Genomic DNA, 11,692 nt, shown 5'->3' with positions numbered 1-11,692 from the left:
TGGCAGCGGTTCAGCGCGGCTGGTCTTCCGACCGGCTGCCACCGCCGCCATTTCCAAGTAAAACAACAACAACAACAAACGTGATAGGCTATGTAATGATTTACGTAGCCTATCACGGCTGATTGGGGGGGGGAGAAAAAGCACGTACACAAATGGCAGCACCCATGGGCGCCACTATTTGCGTACACATGTTTTTTTTTCTTTTAAATCAGCTGTGATAGGCTACGTAAACATTTATGTAGCCTATCATGGCTGACTGCAGGGACGCAAATGGTGGCGGTTACGGCCGCTGCCATTTGCGGAGCCGGCCGGCCAGGATTCAGTGGGGGAGGGACGGAGTGCCTCCCCCCCGGCCAGAATTTCAGGGGGGGAAGGACGGAGCGCCTCCCCCCGGCCAGAATTTCAGGGGGAGGGATGGAGCGCCTCCCCCCCACCATGAATGTCACCCTTCAAAAAGGTAAGTGACTTTTGTACATCCCTAGCCTGAACCCTGTTTCGGATGCCACACTGTCCAGGTGCCTGACATTCCCCCTGCCGTGGATACCTAGCATTCAGCCTTCTTGGCCACCCCTGAGGCTACACACGGCATTGTCTTCCCCTGCCTTCCTCAACTGGTGCTCTCCAGATGCTTTGGCCCATAACCTCATCATTCCTCACCAGCTTCACCATTGGCTCTTATGGCTGGGAATGGTGGGAGCTGCAGTTCCACACATCTGGAGTGCACCCGGTGGGGGAAGGCCGATCTATGGCAATTCTACCAAGGATGCCAAACCAGTCCAGGTGCCACTGTGGTCGCTACCCCAGGAAATACGGGGTCCTGGCCAAGAAGAGATGCACGATGTGTGACCACCGATGGTTATTAAGCCATCCAAATGCTAGTGGGGAATCCTGACTGTGCCGGAGCCAAAGCCTGGCGGAGCGGTCCGTGTGTTCCGGGGGCATGATAGGGGTGGGGACAGAATGACTGCGGAGGACAGAATGACTCCTGCCAGAAACCCTGGAGAGCCAGTGCCAGTCCGTGTCAGCCAGCAGCAGGCGATGGGACACCCGTGGGCAACCCTGTGCCCCAGGACACCTTTCCTGGTGCCTGCCAAGGTGCCCCACCCTTCCGCGCTTGGATTGGTTTTTGTGTCCAAGAACAAGATTTCTCAGGGGCAGCTGGGATCCCTTCCTACCAGAGTGAGGGGCTCTAACTGCTCCCATCTTCTTCCTCCATGAATGCGGGGCTTAGGGACATTCTGAGGAAATGAGAGTCTCAGGACGCAGCCAGCTGATGCTTCCAGTGGCAACATGCCCATGTTCTGGCAGGGCCCAAGGCACTTTCTGAATCAGCCAGGTCTGCCCACAGCCCCCCAGAAGGTCACCTACCCCTGGTGGAGACACCACCGGCGTCGACAGACCCATGATCAAATGCCATGTAAGACCACTTCCTTCAAGACTTTTTTATTAAATCTCAGAGGGCGGAACTGCATAGGTTGCACAGTTTTGCCTCGTGGAGTGATTTCAGCTGTGGAGATCATATGGGTTCCAGTTCTTCCTGTAGTTAAAGACTTGTGCTTCCCACCTTCCTGTCATTATACAGGCCTCTAATCCTTCAGCTCTGATATCAGTCCTGTATGCTAGAAAAAAATCCACAGTTTTGCAATATCTGTCTCTAACATCTGTCTCTGACCTTTCTCACAGGAGCCTACAGCAATTGCACCCCGTCTCAATCTGAGTGGGGTTTAGTGTCTTGACGGGGCTCCCCTTGTGGCCATGAGGACTACCCCAGACTGAGGGACAAGGAGGGGTGTTAGTGTGGATCCTGGCTCAGCACCCAGAACAGATCCCCTGAGCCCAGGAGACACCCAGCAACCCTCTTAGAGGTGGCCACTCCTGGGCTGGGCACCTTGGGAGGAAGAAGACACACAAGCGGATTAGGAGGACGCATGGATGGGGGATGGCAGGAGGTTGCTGAACATCCAGCCAAGGCAGGCAACATCCTCCTTCAGAACTGGTTCCCTCACATGAAGTGCCTGCTTGACTTTTTACCATCAGGGACTGGAAACAAAGGGCACAGCGGAGTTTGTTAGGGAAGCCTGCAGTCAATCGCGAGTGTGTCCCAGCACAAGTTTCTCTGAAGCTGAAATGCTGTGCAGTTGTGAGGGAGTGAAGGGTGAAAGTAGTGCCGCGTAGATGGAAATTCCCAAGTGCATGATAAGGCATACTTCTGGACCAGTTTCACAAAGAATCTTGTGTAACCGGGAAGTTTGCACTTTCCTTTTTGTTTGAATCGGCAGAAATTGCCTGAGAAGATGAGGAATTACTGTCCTTATACACTATTGGCCTGACCTGAACCAGAAAGTCATGGATCGGGGCAGGGGGGGTTGAGTATGTTGAACCATCAATGCCCTGCAGCATTTTCCCATCCCCATAGATAAGTCGATCCCGTTCCTAATTATGCCTTGGAAAACGTGGGATGTGCCTTTTTTCATAGCAGCTGCATACTGGGGTGAAATTGTCATTGAACTGTCGACCAGAAGCCCAAGATCTCTGTCATGGCCAGTCACGAGGATACAAGTGATGTTGGGATTGCCCCCCACATCCCACCCCAATGTGCATCACTTTACACTTCCTTACATAGAACTGCATTTGCCATGTTGATGTGCATTTTCCCACTATGGAGTGACCCTTCTGGAGCTCTTCGCAATCCCTCTTTGTTTCAACTATACCAGATTGTTTAATGATACCAACTTATTTATTCATTTATTTATTCATTCATTCATTCATTCATTCATTTCCATACCCCCCAATAGCCAAAGCTCCCTGGGCAGTTCACAAAAATTAACTTATTTTACTAAATGATTTGGTAGAATCAGCAAGCTTGGCCACCTTGCTGCTTAGTCCTAGTCCCAGATATTTGGATTATTACTGTCAGTATTCCTACTACTATTCCTACTACTATTACTTTTGTTATTCTTACAGTTATATCCTGCACTTTTTCCTCTTGCATGTAACCCACGGCAGCTTCCATGGGCATCTGTCTCCTCCTCCATTTCATCTTCACAACAACTGTGTGAGGTAGGTTAGGCGCAGAGTCAGTGAGTGGCCCAAAGCCACCCAGGGAGCTTCATGGCCGAGTGGGGACTGGAACCCACATTTCCCAGGTTCCAGTCCAATGCTCTAACCACTACACCACACTTGAAACAAACAAACAAACCAATATATGACCAGTAAATAAACCATGTACAGAAATAATGGACTTGATTGGATAGATGTATTTTTAAATAAAATAAAGTACAATGACTCCTGTAAGGATACATAGCATGGGGAAATGTGAGGGAGGGACTGGACAATGAATTCACAGTGACTTCTCTACAGTAGTCAAAATCACAGAATCTTTCTCCTTATTAGACAATCCTTGGAATTGAGATTGGGCCTCAGGAGAATAATATAGCATTTGGGGAGAAAGATGCAACCCAGAAGACCAGCCGCAGAGGCCAAGATGGAGAAGATCTCCACGGCCACCATGAACTTCCCCTTGGTGCTCAGGTAAGTTGGCATGAAGGAGACCCACACGCTGCAAAACACCAGCATGCTGAAGGTGATCAACTGGGCTTCATTAAAGCTGTCTGGCAATTTCCTTGCTAGGAAAGCCACTGTGAAGCTGATGAGAGCCAGGAAACCCATGTAAGCCAAGACACTGATAAACATGGTGACCGAGCCTTCCTGACATTCCATGATGATCTCTCCAGCCAGGGAATGGAAGTCCAGGTTTGGGAACGGGGGAGAGGTTGCCAGCCAGACAGCACAGATCACACCTTGCACAAGCGGACAGAACAGGACAATGGAGTTGTTCAGTTGTCTCCCCAAGAGTTTTCTGGCCACATTTCCTGGCTTGGTAGCCATGAAGGCCAGAACCACAGTGACAGTTTTGGCCAACATGGAAGAAATGGCCAAAGAGAAAATTATGCCAAAAGCTGATTGTCGGAGAAGACAAATGACATTTGTGGGTTGACCGATGAACAAGAAGGAGCAGAGGAAGCAGAGCAGGAGGGAGATGAGGAGGACATAGGTGAGATCTCGGTTGTTTGCTTTGATGATCGGTGTGTCGTGATGTTTCATGAACGTTGCCAGCACTAGGACAGTGATCAGAGCGAGGAAAGAAGCAAGAGTTGCTAAAATGAATCCGAGTGTCTCTTGATACGAAAGGAAGTGCATAGTTCTGGGGATACACTGGTCTTGGTTCTCATTAGGGTGTTGATCTTCTGGGCACTGAGTACAGCGAACTGCATCTGCAATGAATAACAACTAGTGAAGCACCGTGAACATGACACAGATGCTGGCGCCAGATCAGCCCACAAGGGAGTCGATGGAATTCTCCTTTCGGAAGTTTATTGTACCCCAAAGTGCAGAAACTCCCTTTCCTGGCCCTCTCTGTAAGCTTTGGCAAAACATTTAGTAAGAACACACTCAGAAAAGGGGCAAAACGCCTTCTTTTCATATGATACTCCCTGATATCAAACTCATGCTCAATAGCGTGCAATGAAGGAAAACCCAAGTTCTGTAAGCAGAAATGAAAATCTGGGAACTACAACTGACCCACAATCTGTCACTTTCAGCGCCTTCTGAATGCACCGATAAACCAACCATCCAACCAACCAACCAACATCTGTCATTTTCTTTAGATCGAGGACTGAGGACATGAGTTGGGGTAGGAAATGGGCAGCAGGTTCTGGAAAACACTACAGAAAAAGGGGCTATCTGTCTGACACCGGTGTTACGAGCTCCAGTTGTTAAAAGGATGACCAGCCATCTGCATGGATCAGTGTGCCGCCCAAACAGCTTCAGGCCTGATGCCAAAAACACTGAGGATGGAAACAGGGTCTTTGACAACGTACCCCTGGAAAGGTGAGCCAGTGGCAATGAGGAAGTGCCAGATACTGTTTCTGCGGGCATTAGTAGAAATAGAAACAGAAGATTTCTTCAGGAAATTGTGAATACTTTGCAAACAAGGAAACCACAGAAATATGCGATCTGGAATGGAATTAACCCCAAAAAATCCATTCCTGGGGAAATGGCAGACTCCTTGTCTACAGTACGCTCTTCTCCCAGCTCCACTCTTGCCTCAGTACATCCTGCACATCTACATGGCTCCCAGACTTTGAGCTACCTGTCCAGGTAGAAATTGTCCCTTCTGGGCAACGATCACATCTGTAGCAGCAAACCGGCTTCTCCTCTGAATCTTTTTTCCAGTGTCCTGGACGGCACCTCTGCACACACCTCGCAAAGGGGGGCTCCTAAAAGGCAGAAGACAAATCATTCAGGATATCCAGATGACAGAAATTGCACCAAGCTAGACTCAGAATGACTCAAGTTCCCATTACATGACAGATATTTCACCAATTGAGGAGGGTCAAAGTGACTCAGAACTATCTTATTCAAGGCTGATTATATATATTCACAGAGAAAGAGAGAGAGAGAGAGAGAGATGTATGCATGTATGCATGCATGCATACACACACACATCTAAGTTGGAAGCTGCTTTCTAGCGAGTCAGACACTTGGTCCACCGGGTCTGGCATAGTCTGCAGGAATTCCAGCAGCTCTCCAGGGTTTTAGACAGAGGCCTTTCCCCAGCCTATGTGCAGATGTGGGGACTAAAGCTGGACCTTCCTGCCTCCAAAGATTGTGTTTGGCCATTGGGTAATACCAGCACCCTGCACCCTGGACTCAAAAAGACGTTGGTCCCATCTAGAAAGACTTCTGTTCTCAAAGGACAGACTGCAACATCCCTTCCTTCTCCCATGACCCCAGAAGATTCAACTCCACCTCTGTAGGCCAGATGATTGCGTCAGAGTTAATGGTGAAGTCTTGTCCTGGGGGAGCGTCTGGATGCAGCCATCCCACTTTCGCAGGGGCAAAAGTGTGATTTGGAAGGAAAATCCAGTTCACAATATCGTAACTAGAGGACATCTCAGAATTATCGGTGAAATAGACTTTGTCTCCAGCGCTGTTGTTAAAGCGGACGGCCTTCAAAGAGCCAACAATCTGAAATGTAAGAGGTGCTTAGAAAATGGGGTGACTGGTTCTGGGGACCGTGAGGGGGGTCTGAAGTCTTCTCACGTACTGTGCCTGCCATTCAGGTTGGGGATTGCTTGGTTCTGCATTGTGATGTTTGGTTTAATGCTTAGGATGCTTCTTCACTGGGCACTAGCCGTGAGAAGCTGCTTACCCAGTGTTTTTGGGGGGTTGCTTGGTTCCTTCTTGCTCCAACGCACCCTTTCTAGGCCACTAACTGTAAAAATATACATCTCCAGAATAGGGATGGGGGAACAAGTGATGTGGGAATTCACCAGCACAAGCCCGATATTTGCCTCTCCTTGATTTGCGCTCACCTTTGATTAGGCATGAACGGGAAATTTGTGCAAAAAAAGGAATGAATCACGCATTTGCATACATTTCTAAAGTTGCACAAATTTCCTCCATAGACTAAAGGGTGAAATGGTGCATTTTCAAAGTTGCGCAATTGCAAACTGCTTTCTCTTCCAAAAGCATGTATTTTCGAAAGTGAGCACCAGTTCGATAAGTTGTGAGTGTTTTGGGAGAGCATGTTCTCCTGCTCACACTCCCATTTGGGGTGGTGAGCAGGGCATTTTTCATGTTATGTAAGTAGATATTAAAGGGCTTGCTTGAATCGTCCCTCCTCGTTCCCAAATACCTACACACATTCTTAGCACAGAAGTACAGAAAGTCTCTGCTGCTGTCTACTCTCTTCCTAAACTCGCTCCAGGGAAATGGTGGCCCTGCAAGGATATCTATGGGGAATCTTTTCCTTAGGAACTTTAGAATGAACTAATACAGCTTCTCCCAGTATCTCCATTTGCTTCCAGTACCTGATGGTTAAACCACTTCCAGTCCCGGATGGTAAAAAATCAGCACTTTATATGAGAGAACCAGTTCTGAAGGAGGATGTTACCTGCCATGGCTGGACGTTCAGCAGCCTCCTGCCATCCCCCATCCATGCATGTTGAGATTCAGATGAAGCCCTGGCATGCAACGCGTGTGCCACGGAGTAGACGGCATTGTAGATACTGTAGCTGCGACTGGTCATGCTCGTATCAAACATGTGGCCTGGCAGGTCCTCCCATTTCTCTTCCCCTTTACACCTCTTGTGTCCCCAGTGGAAGGGTTGGCCTGGTTTCAGGACCGTACAGGCAAATTCATATTCCCACCAATCATGGAGAAAGACGTCTCCTTGTGGTTGGAGTGGATCTAAAGCCCATAAGAAATTTTTGAACGCTGGGACATTCCTGCTGTGTTCCGTGAAGTGCAAAGCACCATGGAAATTTGTAAGTTCATGTTGGCCCAACTGGGGTCTTATTGCCACCTTTTCCAAATGTGGTGTGAAGATCCAAACCTTCCTAAATGAGGTCTTCTTGGTAGAATATTCATTGTATGCCATTGCCCATCCAAGATTTTCTAAGGTCTCGGACACCCCGAAGAGAATCATCACTTGCAACTCAGCCCAAGCATCAGAATCGAGCAGTGTTGATAGAAGAGGAAAATACGTCGCGTCGATCATATGGATGAAGGCCACACAGATGTCATTCAGCTTGAGCAGTGGTGTCAGTGTCTGGATGAAATGTTCACCACAGTCAAACATGGAAGCAAACAGCCCAATCCAGTTCCAATGGAAATGCAGGAGCAGCCTGACTAAGCCCTCAAATTGAGGCATTTCATTGGGATCAATGCGGAAGAAGGAAGGAAAGACCATTTTCTCCCTCTGGATAGGTTCAAAGACACCAAACGTGAGCTGTAGGAAGGAATTGCCAGGGGGGTGGCCGAGTTAGTCCATAGCAGCAAGAACAACGAAGAGGCTTGTGGCATTTCGAGGACTAGCCCATTCTCACTGTGTAAGCTTGCATGGACGAAGGCCTACGTCAGAGGCCTGAAGTGTTACCTTGTAGGAAGACGGTCATTTCAAAAATGGACTACTCAAGGAAAGCTGGAGCTCTGCGATCCCTCTAAGATTCCCCCGGGTGTGGTTTTCATCCAAATGTCAGGGCTGCCAACACACTTCTTACCATTGCAATGCATGGGCCTTGGTGAGTATAGCAAAAATAAAGATCCTTCACAAGCAACTTGGGGTCTTTTGAGCACCTCCCAAATTCCACAGAATTATCTCAGGAGGCACAACTCAAGTATATCAACACATGGCAGCTGTGTGGGTCAGTTGCACCCAGAGCAACAAAGAGACCTGGAAACCCAGCTCATGAAATGGTTGGGGGGACACAGAATACAACATGTGACACAATGTTTGTGGGGCTGAATCAGGCACCTTCAAAGTGCCCCACTGAAAAACCCTTCTGCTAACAGCCTAAGGCACATGGCTGAAAATAATTCTATTTTGTATGGAAAAGTGTCCCCATACCTAAAACACTGACCGGTTTTAGATGGTGTGTGTGTGGGGGCGGTCTGTGTGTGCTGAGTTGGTCTTGGCAGCCAGATCAACACAGAGTTTTGGAAACCTTGTTCATTTCCGAGTTTTTAAGGGGTCACCACACTCTTTGTGTCTCCCAATCCAAATGGTATTGTTCTAAAGAAATCCCACTGCTGGCTGGGTTTAGCCATGTCACAGTGACCTAAGATGAATGGCTACCGCCAAGGGTACTATATGGCAGGTTGACCGAAGTTGGAAGGTCACCTCCTCCTGCCAGGAAACACAGCGGCACCACACACCCACTGCATGGGCAAGAGACTGTTGTCAGAGACCGGGTTTTGCATCTCTGTGTTCCTGAGTTCTGCAGAACCCGCTTACCTGAGGGATCTTGAAGATGCCCATTAGAGACGCCATCTGCCGTGAGGATGTGGATTCGAGACCCCCAATAACAGAGAGCAGTTTATCCCGTCTGTTGCATTTATAATTTGGGAAAGCTTGGCCCCGTGTGGAGAGCAGGGTCAAGGTGTTCACGTAGATCCATCTCCCATTGTTGCTGTGGTCATAGATGCGGAAGCCGAGGGTCACATTGGGTAGGAGAGCTGGGTTCTCGTTGAGCTCCTGGATGGCAAATGCCAAGGCAAGGTACTGCAGGTTGTTAGTGCTTACTGGCCTGCAGTGAGAGGGACAATGAGTGTCGGTGGGCTCCCAATGACACTTGTGAGAGCAGAAGGAGATAACCATCTCTGAATAAAGACTAGCCCTTCAGGCCAAAACCCAAGAATTCACAATCTCTCTCTCTCTCTCTCTCTCTCTCCCTCTCTCTCTCTCTCTCTCTCTCACACACACACACACACATGTCTTTGTCACTGCCAGATCCTTCACATGGAACCAGACTATTGCCTAGCTCTGCCTGCCCCCCTTACACCAAACGCCCTCGAGGTGCAAGTCAGTTGTTCTCCAGGTTTGCAAAGATGTGGATCTGGACTGGCAAAGTCTCCCCAGGTCCCCAGCCCAGCCTGACTCTGAAGAAGAGTCTGCAAAGCAGGTTTGAGGTGCCTGAAAGAGAAGCAGGCAGACATCTGCCCCAGATTCATCTTGGAGAAACTCACATTGGATGATCGACCATCTGCGATGGCCCTAGAATCAATAGTTCCCCTGGGACTTTAGGAAAAACATTGCCAAGCGGTAGATTCCCACCAACAATGATGTCTCCTGGCTGGTAATAGTCTTCTCGCACTTCATAAGGCCTGGCCAAGAGGCAGGTGGTCCTCAGCATCGCCTGCGTGGCCTGAGTCCAGTTCCAAAACAGCAGTAGTAGCAGCAGCTGAACCATCCTCGGTAGGAAAAGGCTTTTTCTCCCGGTCCAGCGTCCAAGCAGAACCTGAAGGAGAGCCGGCTAGACAGGCTCCAGCAGGGGAATGTGGTATTGGCAAGCAATGAGCAGATGCTGAGTGGTCCGACCTTAACCCAGGCCCCCATGCAAGGGCTCAGGGCGTATTCATGTGAAGCAAGTGTTGACATGGAGTTCTCTGTTGTTGACGTGCTGGATGGAAATCCATGGGGGCTTCCTGCAGAATTACTGTCATTACCCTGGTAACACCAGGGGAGAGGAAGAAGCAGGGCCCCACAGCGCTGGGCTCCCTTTGCACCTCGAACGGTGAAAAACATGTTTGCATCACTCTTTGGCTCTCTGTGGGGCAGGTGGAGTTCACGTTAGTCATCACGTTCGGCCCTTCGGTCTGCGTAAAGTCGAGCACCGGAATCCAAGATGGAGCCCAGGCACGTGCGAAGTTCCTTCCCCCGAGAGATGGCTGGGGAAAGGGAGGAATTGCGGTGGCAGAGTTGTACCCCGTGCATAAGTCTGCATGATTGCGTTGCCCACACTGCCACCATGCTGCTCCGCTCCTTGTTCTGCCCCGAGAGTTGTGTATTCCTCGGTCGTGGGCGGTTCAGGGACGCGGTCTCCATAAAAACTACAATGGAGACCCTCTCTGGGCTCTTCCTCAGCCAGGCCATGGGCTCACAGTGTGTCTCAGGAGAATCATGGCCTCGTCCAGCTGATCTGGAAGCAAAGAACGTCTCTGTCATGGCCACTGCAGGTCTCTGGCCTGCAGAAATTGACCTCCCACCTCAGTCTGATTTGCTTTCTGGGCGTTCCTGGTGGACCACGGTGTGGCCCCGAGGCTTGCCCCAGCTTGCGTGATGGGGTGGGGGCTGGTGTGGATCTTGGCCCATCCCCAGGAAGGGATCCCCTCAGCCAAAGAGATAGCAAGCAACCGTTTTGCAGGAGGCCCCCCCAGCCCGGGGGCTTTGGAAGGGAGAAGGCCCTGAAGGGGATCTGGAAGACATTTGGCTCGCTCAGCCTGGCGAAGTTGGTCCTACCCTCGCTGTGCACTGGTGGCTTCCTGAGCCGCACCGCTGGCAGAACCGTTGCATCAGACAGCTGTGGACAGAGTGTGGCCCGTCCTGGTTGCGCCCAGGGGCCACAGAGTATGGTAGGTGATGCCAGGTGGAGATCCGGAGGTGGTAGCGGGATCACCTGGAGCAATTGGAACAGGGATGAGCAAATGCAGGTGGGCTGGGGGCCAGGGGAGGCCTGAAATTGCACCCGCCATGCTGCTGCCCTGGGTGGGTGGGGTCCGGTCAGATACGGAACGTTCTTCCAGGAGAGGCTGCAAGGTGCACGGCCATCTCAGCCCCCTGGATGCCAGGCCACGGATCCCGGCGCTTGCCTGCCCAGGCACATGCCCGGTCGGGCAAACGCAGGGATCCCCGCTTGTCTGTGAACCGCCATTGCACTTAAAAACGGAGGCTCTGCCATCCACGTCAGTCGCCACTCGTGCAAAACGGTGGCCAGAAGCAGCCCCATTTCCTCAGCATTACAGCTGCAAGTGGTCTAATTAGATGGTTCAAGCCTCTAACTTTGTGTCTATGGGGCTACCAATGGCCTCCACTCTTCGCACATGTTGGCTGACATAAAGAGCAGAGCTTCCAATTTCACACCAAAGGGTGGCTCGCAGGGTGGGGGGATGTCACTTCCTGGGCTTCCATGGACCGCCTGGTGGCTCACATGGCTTGCCTTACAATGGCGGGTGACCAACAGGGCCCAGTGAGTGGCATGGACCACTGACTCCAGTGAGTGTGCCCATCCCTCCCTTGGACTTCGGATGCCATATTGCCTGAACTAGGGATGTCAGAGAATTTCTCCACGAACCTCTTGGAGGCCGAATGCCAACGCATTCGACCCCTGAAATTGGTGGAGAAACAGTC

At 50.5% G+C, this 11,692-nt stretch overlaps 1 protein-coding gene across 1 annotated transcript; it reads right to left on the bottom strand.

The window, feature by feature from the left end:
* Positions 1-1,792: 1,792 nt before the first annotated feature.
* On the bottom strand, positions 1,793-9,755 carry LOC146333809 (vomeronasal type-2 receptor 1-like). The gene is made up of 7 exons (XM_084825716.1): positions 9,532-9,755; positions 8,873-9,092; positions 6,959-7,795; positions 6,261-6,377; positions 5,890-6,030; positions 5,208-5,279; positions 1,793-1,888 (listed from the first exon to the last, which is right to left on the bottom strand). The coding sequence occupies exons 1-7, from the start codon at positions 9,753-9,755 to the stop codon at positions 1,793-1,795; spliced, it is 1,707 nt and encodes a 568-aa protein (XP_084681842.1).
* Between the last annotated feature and the right edge of the window lie 1,937 nt (positions 9,756-11,692).

Source organism: Heloderma suspectum, chromosome Z (genome assembly GCF_057233095.1).
Source record: "Heloderma suspectum isolate Gila_16-S chromosome Z, 16-S_ref, whole genome shotgun sequence".
In the NCBI taxonomy this organism is placed as follows: domain Eukaryota; kingdom Metazoa; phylum Chordata; class Lepidosauria; order Squamata; family Helodermatidae; genus Heloderma; species Heloderma suspectum.
The sequence above is the reverse complement of the archived record's forward strand: the minus strand, read 5'-3'. Positions and strand labels throughout refer to the sequence as shown.

Coding starts and splice junctions, on each gene's coding strand:
- LOC146333809 (XM_084825716.1), bottom strand. CDS start 9,755: ATGGTTCAGCTGCTGCTACTACTGCTGTTTTGGAACTGGACTCAGGCC. Junction 6,378..6,958: donor TGAACGTCCAGCCATGGCAG/GTAACATCCTCC, acceptor GCCTAATCAAAG/GTGAGCGCAAATCAAGGAGA. Junction 5,280..5,889: donor ACACTTTTGCCCCTGCGAAA/GTGGGATGGCTG, acceptor TCTGCCTTTTAG/GAGCCCCCCTTTGCGAGGTG.